This window comes from Heterocephalus glaber, unplaced genomic scaffold (genome assembly GCF_053883595.1).
Source record: "Heterocephalus glaber isolate CG9 unplaced genomic scaffold, H.glaber_assembly_v1.0 deba00001444, whole genome shotgun sequence".
Taxonomy (NCBI): Eukaryota; Metazoa; Chordata; class Mammalia; order Rodentia; family Bathyergidae; genus Heterocephalus; species Heterocephalus glaber.
In genome coordinates this window covers 5,920,715-5,940,453 of record NW_028258297.1, presented here as the reverse complement: position 1 = coordinate 5,940,453, position 19,739 = coordinate 5,920,715, and the positions used below count along the sequence as shown (strand labels likewise).

The 19,739-nt window shown below is 56.9% G+C and overlaps 1 protein-coding gene across 1 annotated transcript; it reads left to right on the top strand.

Annotated features, from left to right (window-relative positions):
• Positions 1 to 314: 314 nt before the first annotated feature.
• On the top strand, positions 315 to 19,606 carry Bik (BCL2 interacting killer). Its single transcript, XM_004845443.4, has 5 exons — positions 315 to 372; positions 14,794 to 14,965; positions 15,847 to 15,945; positions 16,367 to 16,481; positions 16,714 to 19,606. The coding sequence occupies exons 2-5, from the start codon at positions 14,796 to 14,798 to the stop codon at positions 16,798 to 16,800; spliced, it is 471 nt and encodes a 156-aa protein (XP_004845500.1). The 5' UTR covers positions 315 to 372; positions 14,794 to 14,795; the 3' UTR covers positions 16,801 to 19,606.
• Positions 19,607 to 19,739: the final 133 nt, after the last annotated feature.

Genomic DNA, 19,739 nt, shown 5'->3' with positions numbered 1-19,739 from the left:
GAGCCTCGGTTTCCGCGTGGGTAAAATGGGCATGAAACAAGCAGCGAGGCCCTAGGAGTAACCGGAGGATGAAGCGAGGCCCCTCCGTCGAGGAGCTAGGATTGAGGCGCTGGGTCCACCCACAAACGCTCCTCGCGGGGCGCACACCAGGGTCTCGCACACCCGTAAGGAGAAGGCAGAGAGTGCAAACGCGGACAGCAATAGTGTCCGCTGCCCGCGGATCTCAGATTCTGAGCTTCCCGGGTGGGTAGGTGGCCAGGGCGGGGCGCGCGGGCGGGGCCCCATCAGGTTTGCGGCCGCCCCGCCTCCCTCGACAGCGCGCGTCTGGGCCAGCGCCGCACACTCGGCCCGCCGCCCGCCGCCCGCCGCGAGGTGAGTCCGCGCCCGGATTCCCGATTCCCGATCCCCGCATGTCTGGGCCTCCCGCGCTGGGAGGGGGTCCCTGGCCAAACCCCTTTTCGCCGCGGAGAGTCCCGGGCGAGTCACTCGCGGGGTGACGTCCTCGCTCTGCCTGGTGGGGGGGTGTCGAGGTCTCCACGCCACGATCGTGCCATCCACGTCTCAGCGTCTAGGTCTGGGCTATGGGGTGGCCTCGTCCCGCCCAGCGGGCCCTGGTGCCCCGGCACCGCCCTCGTTCTCGGCCTCTGGGACTGGGCTCCGACCTCGGGGGTCCGGACATGGCACCAACATAGCCCGGGTGTCCACTAAAAGAGGGAAGATGGCGTCGGGTACCTGTCTCCGCTCGGATCGGGCCGCACACCTGCAGAGGGGCGGGAGAGGCCTTAGTGGGGGGCGTGGAGAAAGGGAAATTCTGATCAGGAGTTTGCGGGGAGTGGGCGAGGCCGCCACCTGTCTGTGGCCCTGTGCAGGTGAACCGCGGGTGGCCTGGGCGTCGGAGTGGCCGCGGGGGCGCCCCCTCCATAACCAGCCTAGGAGTGGGGTCACGGCTGGTGTCACTTTCGCTTTGGCTCTCGCCCCTTGGTTGGAACCCTTTGTAAACCATTAATTGCAGCTCTAATTTGCACCGAATGAACCACCCTTTGCGGGAGGTTGTTATTGTTATCATTGTTCTCTCTGCTGCTGAAACATTGTTTTTATATGGGCTGGGCGCAAGCCCCCGTGGGCTCCTCGGTCTGCCTCTTCCCAAGTTGGGAGCCAACTCTGGTGGAGAAACTGGAGCTCAGGTCTCTGGAAGGAGTAGGTGCTCAGGTTGACTGGCACAAAGTGGCACAAAGACCAGAGCCCTTCGTTGGAAGCCGAGCCAGACCTCTCCATGCGGCCACTTTCTAGCTGTGTGGCTTGGGCAAGCGATTCTGTAAAACTGGCTCCCGCTCTGAGGCTCGTGGCTGCGCAAGAGTTAGCCCTTTACCTTGTCTCCACTTCACTTGGGCACGGTTTAATGCACACCTGTAATGTCAGCACTTGGAGGCTGAGGCAGGAGGACTGCCAGTTGAAGGCTAGCCTGACTGCATAGTGAGACCCTGTCTCAAAAACACTCCGAAAAGTTAATCTGGGCCTGCCTTTGGAGGGGGTTCTTAGGAGCAGCATAGTCCCAGCGTCACTGGTGCTGGTCACCAGACACAGTAGTAGCAAGACCCCCTCCGAGGACCAGCCCGGAGTCTGGGAGCAGGCGTGTGCCCCTGGCCTCGGCCCTGCCCCTGTGTTCTGGCTCTTCTCCTCCCCTCTTCCCTTGATCCTCAGCCTAGGATTTGGGGACTTCCGGCTGGGACCCAGCGGGCTAATAACCATACTTCAGTGCCAGTCAAAGTGATCAAGAAGAGGTTCGTGTTGCCTCTGGGTGCTCGGGCTGCAGGGTTGAGGCCCGCATCTGCTGGGGCGTCTTGCGGCAGAGTCTGGGAGGCAGGGCAGGAAGTAGGAGTGGGCGGTGCTGTTGGACTCCTTTGGTCTCTGTCTGAGAGGCCACTGGGATCCAAGCACCAGGCCCTGTCCTGACCCCCGATGACCTTTTCTAGTCCCAGTCACCTCCCCGGGCCCCGGCTCTGAACACCACTGGCAGATACATTTCCCGTCCCCCCAAGTTTGATGGTGGGGTCAAATTCAAACACATGAATCGGAAGGGAGGGGGGATCCCTGAAGTCCTGGCAAAACCCCAGTGTTATCGTCTTGCCAATGGCTCCCAGCATGTGAATGCCCAGCCTGCACCTGGAATTTCTCTTAGTGACAAACTCACTTGATTAATCTTTTTCTGTTTTGCAGTGCTGGGGATTGAACTCAGAGTCTTTGTACTGAGCTACATCCCTGACCCTTCTTATTTTTTGAGACAGGATCTTGTTAAGTTGGAGTGGCCCAGGCCGGGTGCCAACTTGCAATTCTCCTGCCTCAGCCTCCAAAAGGGCAGGGATTACAGGTGTGTGCCACCGCTCCAGGTTTAATCAATCTTCTAGGATGTCTTCCAGGTGCTTCCTTTTTTTTTTTCTTTCTTCTTTTTGGGTTGTGGTGGGGACTGAGCCCAGGTGGGGTGTGGTAGGGCCTCCTACATGCTAGTCGAGCTCTGCCACTGAGCCACACCCTCGCCGTAGTTGCTTAGTTGATCTTTTTTTCTAAAGATGACCTCAGCAGGGACGATCCTGTAAGCACCGGATACTGTGAAGTATCTCATGGGATAATGTGGGACTTGAAACGGATCACTGGAGGGCCTGGTCCCTCTGGGTGTCTGAACTGCCACCCTTTGCTGTCTCTGCTCTGCTGCTGCCCCCCCTGAGAAGTCCTCCCTGACTACCCTATCTCAAGGCATAGCTGTCCCTCTCTTCCACCTACTCTCCTGTCCCAAGACCTCCTTTGGGGGCCTTCAGGGTTCTGAGACTGCACTGATCTCATGCATTTGTACGCTGACTCACACTAACCTTCCAGCTCCGTCAGGAAACATCAGATGACATCCAGTTAGGATCCAGTGACAGCTTAGGCACCTGGTAGGGAGCAGGTTGGAGGTTGGAGTGTGGTGCCTGTGAATGTGGGTGTAGACACAGGTGAAATGACACCCAGATCTGGAGCTTTGGGGAAGCCAGAGGCCCTCGTGGCCCCCTCCCCTGGCTGCAGGTCCTCCATGGCGGGTGAGCTGCAGGGGTCTGGAAGAGCCGCAGTTCTGGCAGACACCACTGACCCTGGCCCCCTGTTGAGCATCCTGTTTAGTGAAGCTCTTAAGTTTCTGGACAGTTAATGGCCTCTGCCTGTGGCAGACTTGGTGGAGCCCGAGAGAGTCTGTTTTTCTCTCTGCCCAGAACAGTCCTGAGCTGTGTGGAGGAAGTTCCCTGTGACACTTGGCCTTTGTTGTTGGCGGCCACCAGGAAGCCAGCGGTGGGTCTGGGCTGCACAGGTGTGGCCGCTGCTCATTGCTTTTGGCTGGGTCCGGTGGGATACAGATTGTGAGGGCCATGGCAGCCCTGGGGCAGGTGGGAGAGGGCCCGGCAAGGTGGCCAGGGCACACAGAGGGCAGCTGATTTGCCTAGTGTCAATATTAGGATGTGACAATACAAAACACCCGCCGGGGACCACAGAGCAAACCTGTTTCTCTGGCATTGGGAGAAGTCTTGGCACTGGCTACACAGGCAGAGGGGGGGTTGCCTGGTGTTGGGGTGGGGACATGGAGGGTCCAGAGATCTCAGTCATTTCTTTGGCCATCAAGGATGGCATTCATGGTGTGCATCCAGAGCTGGGAGTTAAGAATACGCTCCATCTGGAGGCCAGGACACAGCGAGCCACCCACCTCAGTGAAAGCTAAATTCCCTACACAGGCAGTGGTGTGTTATGGGGACACGTGGAGCTGGGACACAGGGCGGCCAGCACGTGTGCACCTCTCTCCTCCCAGCCCTCTGTGAGCACTTGCTGCATGCATGTCTTGTATGCAGCTTTTGTCCTTCTTGGGGCCACCCTTGCGTGGGGCTGTCCCCCTTTTAACAGAAAGTGACCCTGAGGAGGCCCAGCACAGGTGTGTGTTCAGTCCAGGGTCCCCAGGCAGGAACTGGGGGCCTCTTTGACTCCTTCCTTCATCTTGTCTGGTCCCCTGACGGTCACCCAGTGGCACCAGGTCCTTCCCCTGCAGGTGGCCCAGGCTCCAGACTGGCTGGCAGACAGACAGGTAAACACTTCAAGAGGACATAAGAGGTTGAGTGGCCGATCCAGGTCTGTTGACCTAAGGCATGGGGACAGCCAGGGTGCTCCCCGGAGAGGGCAGGAGGAAGAGATCTTTGGCCAGGCGAGGGAGCATGTAGGTCCCTGGCCTGCCTTCCAGGTGGCAGAGGAGCTGGGGTGAGATCCTGAGACTGGGAGGAGGAGCCTGCGGCTGCCTCGGGCCAGTGCTTGATGAGGTCCTTATTCCACAGCCCTGGACAGGAGGGCTTGAATACCTGCTTCAGAAACTCGGCCACTGCAGGGCCAGGTGGCGCCCTGGCTTCTGTCCTCTGATGGGAGAGAAAGGCACAGAAAGTTCCCCTTTTCTGTGGTCATTTCACACTCAGCCAAGATAATTTTTGTTTGTTTTTTGGTACCAGGGATCAAACTCAGGTTTTTGCGCTTTCGAGGCAGGCGGCAGAACCACTGAGCTAAATCCCCAGCCCTAGAATTATTAACCTGTTACACTTCCTCTGCAGATCATTGTTTTTTAGACTTTTGTTTTTTTTGAGGTGCTGAGGATGGGACCCAGGGCATAGGCAAGTGCTGACTACTGGGCCACACCCCCCAGGCCAGGCTGGAGTATTTTAGTAGTGGACTGAGCAGGAAAGGACTGACGGGGAAATCCCCTCCATACTGGTTTTACAAATATAGATTTAAGGGTTTGCAGCTAAGGAATTAGTTCAGTCACATGGCTGATGGAGACTAGAAGGCCGGATTCCTGGCAGTCCAGCCTTCAAAAACCTGGCCCGGAGGTTGGGCCTGGCTGGCCCAGCCTGGGGAGTTGGATTTGCTGTCTTTGAGAAGAGAAGCAGAAGTTGGGTCAGGTGTGGTGCTGCACACCTGTAATCCTCGAACTCTGGAAGCTGAGGCAGGATGGTGGAAGGTTCAAGGCCAGCTTGGGCAGTTTAGCAACTTAGTGAAACCCTGTCTTAAAGTAGAAAATAAAGGCTGGGGATGTAGCTCAGTGCAAAGGCCCTGGGTTCAATCCCATCCCCAGTATTACTAAATAAATAAATTTATTACTAAATAAATAAATAAATAAATTTTAAAAAGGGGCTCAGCCTGGTAGCTCATGCTTATAAACCCAGCTTTCTGGGAGGCTGAGACAGGAGGATCCCAAGTTCAATCACCGCTTGTGCAACTTAGTGACTTAATAAGACTCTATCTCAAAATGAAAAGTATAAAAGCACTGGGGGTGTAGCTCAGCGCAAAGGCCCTGGCTTCACTGGGACTTCTCCTACCAGGTGCCTGGCAAGGAGGGAACAGAAACCTTTTGGTGTGGTATGGGTGTTGTCCCCATCCGTCTCTCTGCAGGTTCCTTGGGTCACTGCGTGGGCGGGGGCAGGTTGCCAAGCTGCTTCTCCGCTTGCCTTCAATGCTTTGGGGATCCGAAGGGCTTCAGCTTTGAGGTCCTTCCTCGTGGCCCCTGAGTGTAGGTCACATTATCCTTGTGAAGTGATCAGGCCTGAGTCACATGTGTACCTATGGATGGGGTATGGGGTGACACTTGTTTACTTAAGTTACTGCACATTTCTTTGCCAACTTCTCGAAACTATCTGTAAAAGCTAAGGATGGTTCCCCCTCCCTTGCCAACCACCCCGTCACTCCCTTCCCTCTTCAGAGGTGAGCGTTCTTGGTCCCCTTCCGGATTCCCTCTGTGTGTTTCTGTGCACACATGTGAGGCACAGGACCGTGAGAGGGCACAGTTTGCACGCATGGCCTCCCCATCACTGCTCAGCAGCCGCCCTCCACCCCCAGCTCACAGTAGGGGACAGTGAAGCCCTTTCCTGATTTTTCCGTATTAAAAAGGATCTCGGGAACAGAGTCTTTCCACTGCTGGAGTGGCCAGGCTGGTGCCCACCGCAGCCCCAGGAGGACACCAGGCACAGAGGGGTTAGGTGGCTTTCCTGAGAAGTGGGGTCCCTGGGGCTCCTGTGTCAGGGCCCGCCCTCAGGGAAGGAGAGAGCTCCAAACTGTGACTTCAGTGTTGCAACCTTGGGTGTCCTTGCCGGTGCCCCACCCACCCCGGGAATCTGGGTTGGAAGGTGACCTTCCTGAGGCCCTGGGGACCTGGAGTGAATCTGACTGAGGAATTGGGGGGAGTGGGCAAGCACCTTGGGTCCAGGCCGCCTGCCTCTGGCCAGCCGCCAGCCAGGGGTCCCCTCTCAGGAGGGATCTGTTCGCTGAGCTCCTGTAGGAGCTTGTGGGCCAGTCACATAGCTGGGGTGGGGAGCTGCACAGAGGCTGGGGCTGCAGAGGCGCGCCGGGGGAGCTGAGAGGTGTCAGGGACAGGGAGACCTTCCTCAGCCAGCTGCACAGCATGTGATCTCAGACAAGCCGCTCCTGCTTCTTTTTCACTTTTCTTTTTAGTACACCCCAGCCCGTGTTTTTTTTTAATTTTTTTAATTTTAATTTTAATTTTTGGTTCCGGGGGATCAAACTCGGGTCCTTGCGCTTGGGAGGCAGGTGGCGCCACCACTGAGTTAAATCTCTGGCCTGCCCTTTTTGTTTTGAGGCAGTGTCTCCCTAAATTGCCTAAGCTTGACTCCAACTTGTGACCCTCCTGCCTGAGCCTCCTTGTAGCTGGGTTTATAGGCATGCACCGGTGCACCTGGCGCCCGGTTGGGTCGAAGCCTCCTCTCCTCCTGTGTAGGTGGGGCTGATGTACTTTCCCCTATAAGCTTAACCTGGACAGGCCCACCTGAGTGAGCCCATGGCTTCCACTCCTTTCCACACAGGCCTCCCCTTCCCAGGGACAGAATCGGCTCTGTGATAAAGCTGATCCACCTGCCTGACTACTGCGCCCCAGCCCGGGGCTCTGCCTGCACCTGGGCTCAAAGTGCATGGACCCAGTCTGCATCGGGCGTGAAGGTGGAGGTCACCCAGCCAGCATGTGGCAGGGCCAAGCGGTGGTACCCCAGGGCCACTCCATGCTGCTGTGCCCCAAATTACTGAACAGGGACCCCACAGGCTCAGATGAATTCCCACCTTCTCGCTAGAGAAATCCCTTTCCCTCTCCTCTCCTCCCTCCCCTCCCTCCCTCCCTCCCTCCCTCCCTTCCTTCCTTCCTCCAGTTGTTGCTGGGTCGCTTAAGGGAACCTCACCCCGCTCACTGCAGGGCTGTCTGGGACACCTGCAGGTCCCTGACGCTGGGCTCAGCGGGACTTCCCGGGCCTGGGGGTAGGGCGGGGGCGGGGCTGTGCTGCTCTGAGTTTCCTAAAATAGACAAACATTTCTGTTTCCCGAAAATTCAAGCCATTGATGAGTATTTTGGCTTTATTTTCCAATCAGTATTGCTGCATGGGTGTCAGAAGTTAAGAACAGGGAAGCATCTATGGTCAACACTCACTTCGGGTCCCTCCCAGGACCGCCCACCCCACATTCTGTGCAGATCTGTACCTACAGAAGGGAAGGGCCGTCTGTGTCTTTTCTTTTTGGCATGGTGGATGGAAACATGTTACAAACTCTTCTCTTCTTGCTCTGTCCCGAAGTCCTTACAGTATTTGCCAGCTAAATTTTTCTTTTTGTTTTGTTTTGTTTCTTGCGGTACTAGGGATCGAACTCAGGACCTTGGACTTGTAAATTTCTCTTCTTTGAGACAAGGTTTCTGCCATGTAGATAAGGCCTGAACTCAAGCTGATCCCCCTGCCTCAGCCTCCCAAGTGCTGGGATTACCAGCGTGCCCACCTCACCTGGCTGATGGCTGAACTTCCTCCGGGATGCCAGGCACATGCAGGGTAGATGTGGATATGTTCCTACAAAACCAAGGGAAATGTATTCAATTTGGTAGCTACTGGGAGCTTGCCTGACCCATGGGGTGTGGGGGCCCTGGCCGCTCCCGGTCTCCCGGACCCTTGCCAGTCTGTTGATCCTCTTCCCCAGCTTTTATGGGGCCCCTGCTGGGTGGCAGAAAACAGCAACAGTGTGCCATCCAATCCTGGTGACAGCCCTGGAGGAACCTCTGGGGGTGTCCCCGGTTGCCCTGGGGTCTCAGAGCAGCAGCAGAGCTGGGCCTGGAGCCTGGGTCTGTTGGACTGCAAGTTCTGGGCTTTCCCCCTGGGTCAGCTTGAGTTGGCTTCCAGGTCCAGGCCAGGGTGGTGATGGAGGTGGGCAGGGGCTCTGACGAAGACCAGGGACTGGGGTCTCCCAGCCGACCTCTATGACCCTTGTGGCATGTATGGCTCTTGGCAGGATTGGGTAGGATGAGGCGAGAGGGTCTCCGCCAGGAACTCAAGCCCCTGGAGTGCCTGCTGGAGACTGCACTGGACAGATCTGTCTCGCTGCTGGGGGCAGAGGTCACGTCTGCTTCTGGAATGGGCTGAGGGCCAAGCTGGGCACCGCAGTGGCTGGGCTGGGCTGGACCTGCGTTCCCTCCACCCTCGGCCCTGGTGCCCTGCAGGCCGTGGGCGGGGTCCTCTCTTCTGCCCACGCTGGATTTGCATCCTGACCATTTTGAGTATAAAATGTGGCTCCAGACTGGCGAGGGGTTTTCCACCATGAGCCTGTGGGAGGGTCCGACCGCCCAGGTAGAGACCGCCCAGGTAGGGACATGGGTGGGTGTGTCAACTCTCACCAAAGAAGGCTTTTCAACTCTCATTTGCAAATTTGCTGGGGAAAAATAAACCCAGATGCTAAAAACCAGTCCAGTTTCCTGTAGCTTGGATGAGTTCGCACTGGGCATTGTTGGAAGATAGCACTTTGTTTTCCTTTATTCATTCAACCAACAGGTATCTGCCCTCTGCCAGGCCCTGTGCCATGAGCCAGTCCATAGTAGCAGTGCCTAGCCGGACAAAGTGGAGCACCCCTGCAATCCCAGCACTCGGGAGGTTGAGGCAGGAGGATCAGTGTGAGTTCAAGGCCAGCCTGGAATACATAGCTAGGCCATGTTTTTTAAAAAAACAACTGCTACTATTAGTACTACTATTAATAATAATAATAGCAGCTCTTATTTCTTAGCCACTTGCTCTGTATTGAGCCTATTAGTATGGAAGATATCACTTCTTTCTCACAACAGTCCTGAGGGTCAGGTGTTACTGGATTCCCCTGAGGCACAGAGAGGTTAAGTGACTTTCCTAGGATGTCCAGTAGTCTGGTTCAGAGGCCTGCAGGGAGACTCCTGGGCCAGGAAGGTGGACCCAGGAGGACTGCACCCCTCTTCTGAGGACACAGAGGCTTAGAGTGAGACAAGTCCAGGCACAGTTCAAGGAAATGCACTTTTAATTCTTTTTTTTTTTTTTTTTGCGGTCCTGGGGATTGAACCCAGAACCTTCACGCTGAGCTAAATCCTCAGCCCTTTGTTTTCAGAGACAGGGTCTCTCTAAGTTGCCCAGGCTGGGCTCTACCTTGGAATTCTGCCTCAGCTTCCCAGAGGTCTGGGATTACAGATGCAGGCCGCCACCCATAGCTGCACATCTTCTTTTTTTCAGGACCTTGCCGTTACAAGGCAGGCGCTGTGCCACTGGGCTAAATCCCCGGCCCCAGCTGCACATCTGTTTGAGCGCGATCCCAGAAGGGCCCAAGGTTAGGTGGCCCAGCCACCATGGGGAGCCACACCCAGCGACTGGGGCTGCCCTGGGGCTGCAGCAGGGGGAGGTGGGGCAGGCAGCAGGTGACCAGGACCACCCTCCACCTGACCTTCAGGGTGGCTGGGAGCCCAAGGGCAGTCAGCCTGTGCAGTGACGGGGACCCCTGACCCAGTTGGTTCTGAACCCCAAGGCCTTTGCCTGGGCTGCAAAGGCAGGCTCGTCAGAGTGGTCTCTGGGTCCTAGTAAAGGCAGTTTTGTGGCTACTGTCCTCGTGGGGACACCGAGTTCCCGGAGCCTGCAGCTCAGTCCTCCCCAGCAGTAGTGGTGCTCGAGAAGCCGCTGGTTCTTTTGGGTTTCTGAGATAGGCTCTCGCTCTGTAGTTTACCTTGGCTTTGGACTCACAATGTAACCCAGGCTGGCCTTGAACTCTCTGAGATCCTCCTGCCTCAGCCTCCTGAGTGCTGGGATTATAGGTGTGTACCCCCATGCCTGGCTTGCAGCCTGGTTCTAACAGAGGCATTTGGTGCTGGTACTGGACTGGGTGGGGGCCCCAGTAGATTGGGACCATTATCCCTACTTAACAGGTAGAGAAACTGAGGCCCAGGGACAGATGGGAAGGGGGAGAGGTTGGGTTAGGGTGTGAGGTTGGTCTCTGTCCCAGGTGCACTCAGAGGGGGGTTGGTGGGGTCCTGAAGGGCGGCGGCAGAAGAGTGACTGCCAGGTGCAGCCATGTCCTCCGCAGAGCCTGATGTTCGCCAGCCTGTGGTCCTGTGTCCAGCATCAGGGCTGAAGTCCCACCAGGGCCCTTGAGACAGGGTGGGAGCACAGGGGAGCCCTCTGGTGCTAAGGGGCGGGGACAGACACACCTGCTGCTGGTCTGCTTTCCCAGGGAAATGGCCCTTTGCATAGACACTGCCTCTCATGGGCCTGAGGTCAGATGGGGTTCTGGATCCAGTTCCTAAGGCTGCTCAATGCGCGCGCGCACACACACACACACACACACACACACACACACACACACACAAACCTCTCTCCACACAGCCGCACTTCGCTTCTAGTGTGTGCAGCGTTGCAACACCTCACCCATGGAAATTTGTCCAAGTCTCCATTTATTTGGGCATTTTATGTCCTTCAGTGGAGTTTTAGATTTTTCTGCATGTTATTAGGTGAATCTCTGACCAGAAGCCTTCTCTTCTGCTGTTGCTGTAAAGATGTCCATGTTTTTTGCTTATCTTCTGGTTGAAGTGGAGGAATGCTGTTGAGATCTGCATATTGATGTTGCATCTGGCAGCTTTGAAACTCCCCTAGTTCTGCCAATAGATAGATGTCTGTGGTTCTCTTTTCTTTTCCTTTTTCTTCTTCCTCTCTCCTCTCTCTCTCTCCCCGACTTATTTTTTGTAGTACTAGGGGTGGAACCCAGGGCTTCACACATGCTAGGCAAGTGATGTGCCACTGAGCTACATCCCCTGCCTTACTATTTTTTATTTTGAACCAGGGTCTTGCTAAGTTGCCCAGGCTGGCCTTGAACTCCCGATCTTCCTGCCTCAGCCTCCAAATAACCAGGATTACAGGAGTACACCATTATGCCTGGGCCCCATTTAAAAATTTTTTTCTGGTACTGGGGATCAAACTTGGGACGTTGCGCTTTCAAGACAGGCCTGGTGCTGAGCTAAATCCCGGGCCCTTAAAAAAATTTTTTTTATTAGTACACGTTAGCAGTAGATAATGACTACAGTCATGGTGAGGAGTTGGTACATGTGTATAACACATTTTAGTTCTTTTTATGTTCGCTTTAGTTTTTTTTACATAAACGTTTGTATCTGTTGCACTGTTTGGGTGAAGGGTGGCTGCTTGCTGTGGTTTTCATTCTTTTCCTTTCCTTTTTTTTTTTTTTAAGTAGGAAGATATTTATTGATAGGAAAGCCCCTGAAGGGCAGGAGGGGTCCCGAGTAGGTAGCCCTTTTCCTTTACTTTTGAGCATTTCTCCTCATGCTGGTGTCTTGAAGTGGCAGATGAGACCAGAGACAGAATGGCTCCTGAGTCCCCTCCCTCCTCTCCCAGCCTTCTTGTCAAGCAACAGGGCAGCAGAAGGGACGGAGGGCCCGGACTGCTGGCCGAAGGTGGTATGGTGGCCCAAAGGGTCCTCGTGGCTGCTGTCTGGTGTCACGGGCTCCCTGAAGGCCAAGTTGGGTGTGGGAAGGGGGTTTGAGCGTCAGGGGCTCCTCTCGTCCCCGAGCTGTCCCAAGTGCAGCTGGACACCTCTGCATTGGAGCTCAATCTCGATCTTCCTGCTTTTTTAAACCGGTGCCAAGTGCTGGGGCGAGAGGTGGCTTCGGCTCAGTGGTGAGCCCTTGCCCAGCATGCACAGGGCCTTGGGTTCCATCCCCAGCACTGCAGAGAAAGAAAAAAAGGTGTTTGCACTGAGAACACTTCCCATGTCAGTCACGCAGGTGTTGCTGCGCCCTTTGTGCTCTCCAGCCCGACGGCTGAGGTGGCGACCAGCACCGTAGCCACCAGTGCTGCCTGCAAGGGGGTCCCAGGTGCCCCCTCTCCTCGGCTGGGCTGGAGAGGAACGTGTGTGACAGGTGCAGCGTCCAGGGCCGGCCTGGCCCTTTTGGCAGCCCTGGCTCTGCCTGTCTTTTCTCTACCGGGCCGCTGTTGGGCCTCTGTCCCGAGCAGGCGGCCACCTCCCCAGCTTCCTTCGGTGAGGCGGAAACAGCCGTCCCTCTGCGGCAGCAGAAGTCCTGGGCATTTGTTCTCTAGTTCTAGAAGGAAGTGCTTTCCTCCTGTGGTTTCTCTCTCAGCCTGGGCCGTGCCGCACCCTGGGCCTGGCACGGTGGCTGATGATGTCACCGTGTACCTGCCTGTCTCCTTGGCTGCCACCGTGTGGGGTGCATTGTTATCAATCACCTGCCTGGAGTCAGCTCCAGGTCACCTGGGGGAGTGTGCGTCCCAGCCTGGGTCCCTTTCCTGGGCCTTGCTTCTGCAGCCACTTCAGGGGTGGACATCGGGCCACTCTGGTCTGGGGTGGGGAATGCGTGGACCTCTGTTCCTTCTTGGCTTCATGGTGGGCGTCTTCATGCCCCAGGGGCTCTTTGTACAGAAAAATCAAAGGACATCATTGGGTAGAGAGCTCTCTGGGATCTCTAGTGTAGGCAGATGGGAGGAATTCACTTAAAAGATCCAGGATGTAACTAAGAACTTAATGGGTTGGGCTGAGTGTGGTCATGAACACCTGTAGTCTCAGAACTCTCAGAGGCTGAGGCAAGAGGTTCCCAAGTTTTAAACCTGGGCTGGGTAATTTAGTGATTTCCTGCTGAGCAGTGCCATCAGGCCCAGGCTTTCCTTACTTCACTGACTGCACCCTTAGCTGGCTGCTGCAGCTCCAGCCATCACTTCTGTGTTCATGGCAGCAAGGAGGATGAGCTGGCCTGGGTGCCTTGCTCCCTTTCCTTCAGCCCCTACCTCCGCTTCTGAGGCTTCACTGTCCAAGTGGGGTCACGGGGCCAACAGGGAGCTGCAAGGGTTGCTGGCAGATGGGGGACAGGAAGGTGGAGATCAGCTCAGGTCAGTGCACGTGCAGGGTCCCGGGAAGAACAGGGGCTGTGCTAGCAGGGCCCCAGGAATGTCTTGGGGATGCCTGACCTGGAAGATGCAGCTGCGATGTGTGCAGAGGAGAGGCTGAGCAGGTCCCTCTGGGAGCTGGGGCTGTGGATGACTCTTCCCATTTTGCTTATTTGCCTTTTTTGCTCCAAAGAAATAACAGACATCAAAACAGGTGTTGTTTTCCATGATGCTGAGGTATTGCTGTTCCCGGGGTTGGGGAGCTGGCTTTTGCCCCCTCTGCTGACAGCAGATACCTGGGCTTCTCAGTTTGGCTGCTCTGATTTTATTTCACACAAAGGAAAAATTCGAGGGCCCTGGTGCATCAGGTGCCCGCTTGAGACATGGACGAGTTGAACAGAGAGGCTTGGTGACTCACCCTACGACACACAGCCCGGATGACGGCTCTGGCCAATTGAAAGGGAGGGCAGGGGGTCAGGGGTCAGGGAGGGAGTCCTGCAGGGGCAGGAAGGTCTGACACTGGTCCTCACCACTAGGAGGGTCCCAGCCCACGCTCCTGTAAGAAAAAGCTGGGCTTGGGCTGAGGATTTAGCTCAGTGGAGCCACACCTGCCTTGCGAGCACAAGGTCCTCAGTTCGGTCCCCGTACCAAAAGAAAAAGAAAAAGCTGGGCTTGGTGGCACCCACCTGTGGGAGGCAGAGGCAGAAGGATCACAAATTCAAGCGCAGCTTGGATAATTTAGTGACTTCAGTGAGGCCCTGTCTCAAAATAAAAAAAGAGCTGGAGATGTAGCTTGGTGTGAAGGCCATGTTTAATCCCCAGTACCACAAAAACAAAAAAAGCAGCAAGAGAAAAGCCTAAGATATACTCATTTACTCAATTAGTTAACGATGCTGAGCCCTTTTTGAGACAGGTTCTCCCTTAGTTGTTCACACAGCACTTGAACTCGTTAACTCATAAAACTGAGAGAAATTGTTTTGGGGTGTTTTGTTTTTTCTTTTTTTCTTTTTGTGGTACCGGGGAATCAAACTCGGCACCTACCGCTTGGGAGGCAGGCAGCAGAACCACTGAGCTAAATCCCTGGCAGGATTTAAACCTGTGACCCTCCTGCCTCACCCTCCTCAGCCTCTGGGATTACAGGTGCATGCTACCATGCCTTGCGATAACTTTTTTTTTTAGGTACCGGGGATTGAACTCAGGACCTTGCGCTTGCAAGGTAGGCGCTGGCACCACCGAGCTAAATCCCCAGCTCCTTTTTTTTTAGTTTTTTGAGACAGGGTCTCACTGCATAGTCCAGGGTAGTTTTGTGCTGTGTGACCCAGGGTGGCCTCAAACTCACAGCAATCTTCCTGCTTCAGCCTTTCAAGTGCTGGGATTACAGGTGTGCGGCACCACACCTAGCATATGAGATTTATTTAATCAGTGTTTCATGGGACATAGGGGCCTACAGACAAAAAGATCCCCAGACCCAGGGAGGTCTGTGTGTGGCTCAGCAGTATAGCACTTACCTAGAAGTGTCCTGTCCTGAGCTGCAGCTGTCCAGTGACACTGAGGCTCTGTTTCTGTCCTCCAGAGATGTCGGAAGCAAGACCCGTCACCAGGGACCTGCTCATGGAGACCCTGCTGTATGAGCCGCTCCCTGGGCCTCTGTTGGCCACAGGGGCCTTGGCTGTGATGCATCCCTTCAGGGGAGAGGATCTCAGTCCCCCAGGGGACACTGACCTCGTGGGCTGCCTGGAAGGCAGGTAGGTCCTAGGATGCAGGCCTTGTGAGAAGGGGCTCGGCCTCCTGCAGCAGATGGCCTTCCGGGCAGCGTGGGAGGGTATGGTCCCTTAGCTTGGGTCCCCTTGTGTTCCAGTGGTGACTACCAGGGGTGTGGACCCTGGCTATTGGATAGCTCCCTGCACTGGGCTTAGGTTCTGGGCAGGAGGCTGTCCTGCCTCTGCTGGCCACCTCATAGCCTCTCCCAGAGCCAGGCCCCTCCCAGGCCCATGGCCACAGGGTAACAGCCCAGTGTAAAGATGCCAGGCAGGGCTGGGCCTTCCCTGAGAACCCGGAACTTTCCGGCTGCACTGCCAAGTCACCTGCAGAGAATGTGGGCAGGTTCCTAAGAGCCAGGCTGAGCCAGGCGAGCCACGGAGGGCCTGGCTTTTAGTCTGGGGTGTGGGTGTGTGTGTGTGTTGTGTGCGCACATGCACGGCATGGGGTGCATGTGCCCACCCCATGTCAGTTGAGGACTTGGACCAGCACACACCCGAGAGCCCTCCATTCTGAGAGGGGTGATGATGGGGATGGTTTCAGGACTGGGGGCGGGGATCAGAAGGGGAGGGACAGGCGAGATCCCTGTGGGGAGCCAGCCTCAAACCTGCCGGTCCTCGTTGTCCACCAACCCTGCCAAAGTCTACCGGGGGCCCCTCCCAGGAAATCCAGGGCACCCAAGCCTTCCTGGAGTTTAGGGATCTGTGGGTGCCCCAGACAGATGCCCCACCCCCCTGTGAGAAGCACAAGGGCCCAGGAGCTGGGACCAGCCTGTCTCAGGCACCCCCTAGTTCCCCTCAGAGCCTGCCTGCGTGGGGACGTGGGAAGTATTGTCTGCCACAGCCCGTCACCCCGCACCTCCCCACAGCAGCCTGATGGCCCTGCGGCTGGCCTGCATTGGTGATGAGATGGACCTGCGTCTCCGGGCCCCCCGCCTGGCCCAGTTGCCCGGGAGGGCCGTGCACAGGTAGCCTGTGGGACCCTGGGTGGACAGGGGCCTGGGAGGAGATCCCCCCCCATCTCCAGGTAGCCCCAAACCCTTTGCCTCCCCATCCCCACCCTGCCCCAGCCTTGGACAAAGCTGAACCTAGGGCCTTCCCAGGCGGTTAGAGGGAAGCACAGGTGAGCGAGGGCTCTGGGGAAGATGGCAGGACAGTGACCGTGGGGCCTGCAAAGCAGGGGCTGTGTCCCACACGGCCAGCTCTGAGCTGGACCAGCACCCTGCAGCCGGGCAGCTGGGGAGGAAGCAGGAAGTTGGTGTGCCTATGTGCAGCAGACAGCCTGCAGCTGCTGGGGAGGGGACAGTGGCTGGACTGGGGGACAGGCCATGTGCCTCCCACTGCGCTGGCATCCCCACTCACAGGTGCTCCCCTCTGGTTGTCTTACAGCCTGGCCATCACCTACAGCCAAATGGGGCTCTGGGGTGTGCTCAGAAGCCTGACTCCTGGTCTCACCAGCCTCAGGGACATGTGGCCCTGGGGACACCTAGCCCCCCACGCCTGGGTAAGAACCTGAGGCCTTGTTTGACCCTGGCCCCAAGGACTGGGTGCTGTCATCCTCTGGGGCTGCCCCTCCCTGCTGATCCCTCGGGGCCACCTTCCTGTCCTCCTGAACCTCCACTCTGGCCTCCCTTGTCCCAGCCACCCCAGTCCCAGATGCTGTGCCTGTTCTGAGTCCCCTACCTCCGCACCCCTCTGGCTTGTCCAGCCCTCACTGTCCCCTCCTGGTCCCGCAGGTGTCCCCTGGCTGGGCCTGCAGGCAGCTGCTGCCTGTGGTGCTGTTGGTGCTGCTGCTCGGGATCCTGCGCCTCCTGCTGCAGTGAGGCCCGGCAGGCAGGCAGGGCTGGTCCCTGTCCCCTCTGCCACCACTGCCCCCCGGGGGGCCACCGCCTGGCCAGCTTTGTTCTTTTTAACGGTAGTGTTTCGTGAAGATCCTTTTTATATTTAAGCTCAACAGTGCTGGGACACTGCTGAGATTTGTACTGGAGTTCGTTTTTCTAAGGAATGAATTCTTCCTACCTCTGGGCTGTTACTGGTTAACTGCCTGGCCTCCAACTGGCTGGGCCGCTCTTCCCGGCCCCTGGCCCCTGGAAGGAGCCTCCACCTCCTGGAGGCTGGTCATGTGAATGGCGGGGGTGTGCTGGTCACACCTGTGTCAGTGATGCCCGAGGCACAAGGAATCTACTGGACTAGATTTCTGAGAGGTGCAGAGTTCAATAAAATGTTGATTTCCAGCTGGGTTCGAGTCCTCTCTGGGCTTGCAGTGCCCCTAGAGTCTGATCATGGTGGAGGCAGGAAGTAGGCCCCGCTCCGTGTCCTGTGCCTGAAATCCACCATTAGGGATTATTCCCTTTGGACTTGCTGTGCCTCATAGGGATGTCTGTCCCCTGCCTGCCCTGTCAGGTGTCCACTTGTTCTGGCAGGGGTGCTGGGGAGCAGGCCGGGGCAAGGGTACCCAGTGGAGGGCTGGCTCCCACCATTTCGGCTCAGGGCTACCCCAGACTCCTGTTGTTTCTGAGGCCCCATCAAGGCACCCAGACCCGGGACCCAAGGTGGCCCTCCCACTCGCAGCAAAAATGCAAACACTGGTTGGGCCTACCACAGCCCCTCAGGCCTCCCTTGCCCTGGACCCAGGGCCAGGCCGGCCCGTTCCTGCCTCTCAGCCATGCTGTGTACCCCTCCCCGGGAACTCCAATGGGAACACTCAGGACCTCACAGGGGAGCCCAGGCCCATCCCCAGGGCACGGGCACCTGCACCCTGACCAGCTCCGCAGCCGAGAGCCAGGACCTCCCGGTGGTACCAGGCTAGGAATGTACAGGCTAAGCAGGGGTGCCCCAGGACCGGTGTGGGAGGCATCCCGGGGAGGAGCCACCTGGAGAGATGGGCTGGCCCCGAGCCCTGGGGCGGGATAGGCTGCTGGGACCCTGGCACTGGACGGGGCAGCCCCAGTATGGCTGAGACCTCTGGGACTCGGCATCCTCCCTGGACGGGACTTGCCCTCCTCCCGTGGCCATCACTGTTCCAGGAGGTGGGACCCGGGGTGGCAGCAGCTGCTGTCACCTGGGGACAAGTCACTCACGCAGTGTCACCCAAGCACTGTGACCCGTGGGGTCCCACAGCTCAGGTGCCATAGATGGCTGGAGCCTCGTGGTCACCTTTCTCCTGGGCCTTGGGCTGGTGCCACCCTTGGAGAGTAGGCCCAGGAGGGAGGGGCTTCTGGCTGGGAGTCCCCATGGCTGCCATCACCAGCTGCAGCAGCTCAGGGCCACGGGCCACATGCAGGCTGTCCAGGGCTGGTGGAGCAAACCCCATTGGGGGTGACAAGGCAGCAGGCATGAGGGGCCTGCTTGTGACTACATGTCCCCTACGAAGGGTGGGCCCAGGTGGCCTCAGCCTGTGAGAAGAACAACTGTCTAGTGAGGAATGGTGGCACGTGCTTGTAATCCCAGCACTCGGAAGGCTGAGGCAGGAAAGACTGCCAAGACTGGACTACACAGTGAGTTTAAGGCCAGCCTGAGCTATAAAGCAAGACCCTATCTCAAAAACCAACCACCACCCCCACTGGAATTCCTGTAGATGAGGCAGCATGGGCTCTCAGGAAGGAAGCACCCAGGAAAGCTGTTCCTGTGGGTGGGAGAGCAGGCTGGGGGGTCGACAGACCTCAGGGCAGTGGTGGACCCTCCCCCCTCTGTGCAAGGAACAGTCATTGGCCTCCCAGGTTCCCTGGCAGCAAGCCCTGGGTCTGCACTTCTTCCCCTCCTGTGGCTCAGAACGCCTGGGGCATCCGAGGGGAAGGGGGGGCCCCTCACACAGGCCCTGCCCTCCCACTTAGGGCTCCCTTATTAGGGATTTTGCGCTTGAGGCGGAGTGGAAGCCTAAGACGCCATCCTGTGTGGCACTGGCCAAGGACCCAGGCCGGGACCATGGGCAGTCTGCACCTCCTGCGGCTGCTGTGACTTCTATTTAAAAGCCTGATCGGGGGGCCCATACCTTTAATCTGAGCACTCTGGGAGGCTAAAGCAGGTTTCCAAAATTTCAGCCCAGCCTGGGCTCAGAAAAAAAAATTACAGTAAAGGGGGGGTGAGAGTGTACCTTAGTGTGAAGCCCTGGATTCAATCCCCACTACAACAAAGTTCTTTGTAGCTAGGTGTGGTGGCACACACTGTAATCCAGCACTCTGGGAGGCTCAGGCAAAATAATTACCAATTTGAGTCCAACCTGGACAACTTAGTGACTTAGTGAGATCCTGTCTCAAAAATAAAAACAAAGGCTCTGGGTTCAATCCCCAGTATTGAAAGAATAAACTTCTTTGTGAAGAATAGTTCTGCCTGGCTATGTTGGTATGCACCTTTAGTCCCAGCTACCCTGGAGGCTGAGGCAGGAGGATCCTGAGCCCAGGAGTTCAAGACCAGCCTGGGCAACACAACAAGATTCTGTCTCAAAAAATATGAAAATGAGTGCTTTCCAATAATTCCCATGCTCCTGCTGATACTGAGGCCACAGTGAAAAGCATGTTGTTAAAACCCACGGTGGCCCTCAGCCAGGGCTGCATGGGAATGTGTAGGGCTTCGGAGTCAGTGCCTGGAAATGCTACAGGTATGAAGTGGCCCACTGTCGGGACAGCTGGCATGGAAGGGAACATCCCACAGGCCCACGGATGGCAGGGCCCTGCCAAGAAGCACCCCGGGATCTGACCCACATCCGTGTGATGGGAGTATCGAAAGACACATCAGACCACCACTGAGAAACGGGACACGACGG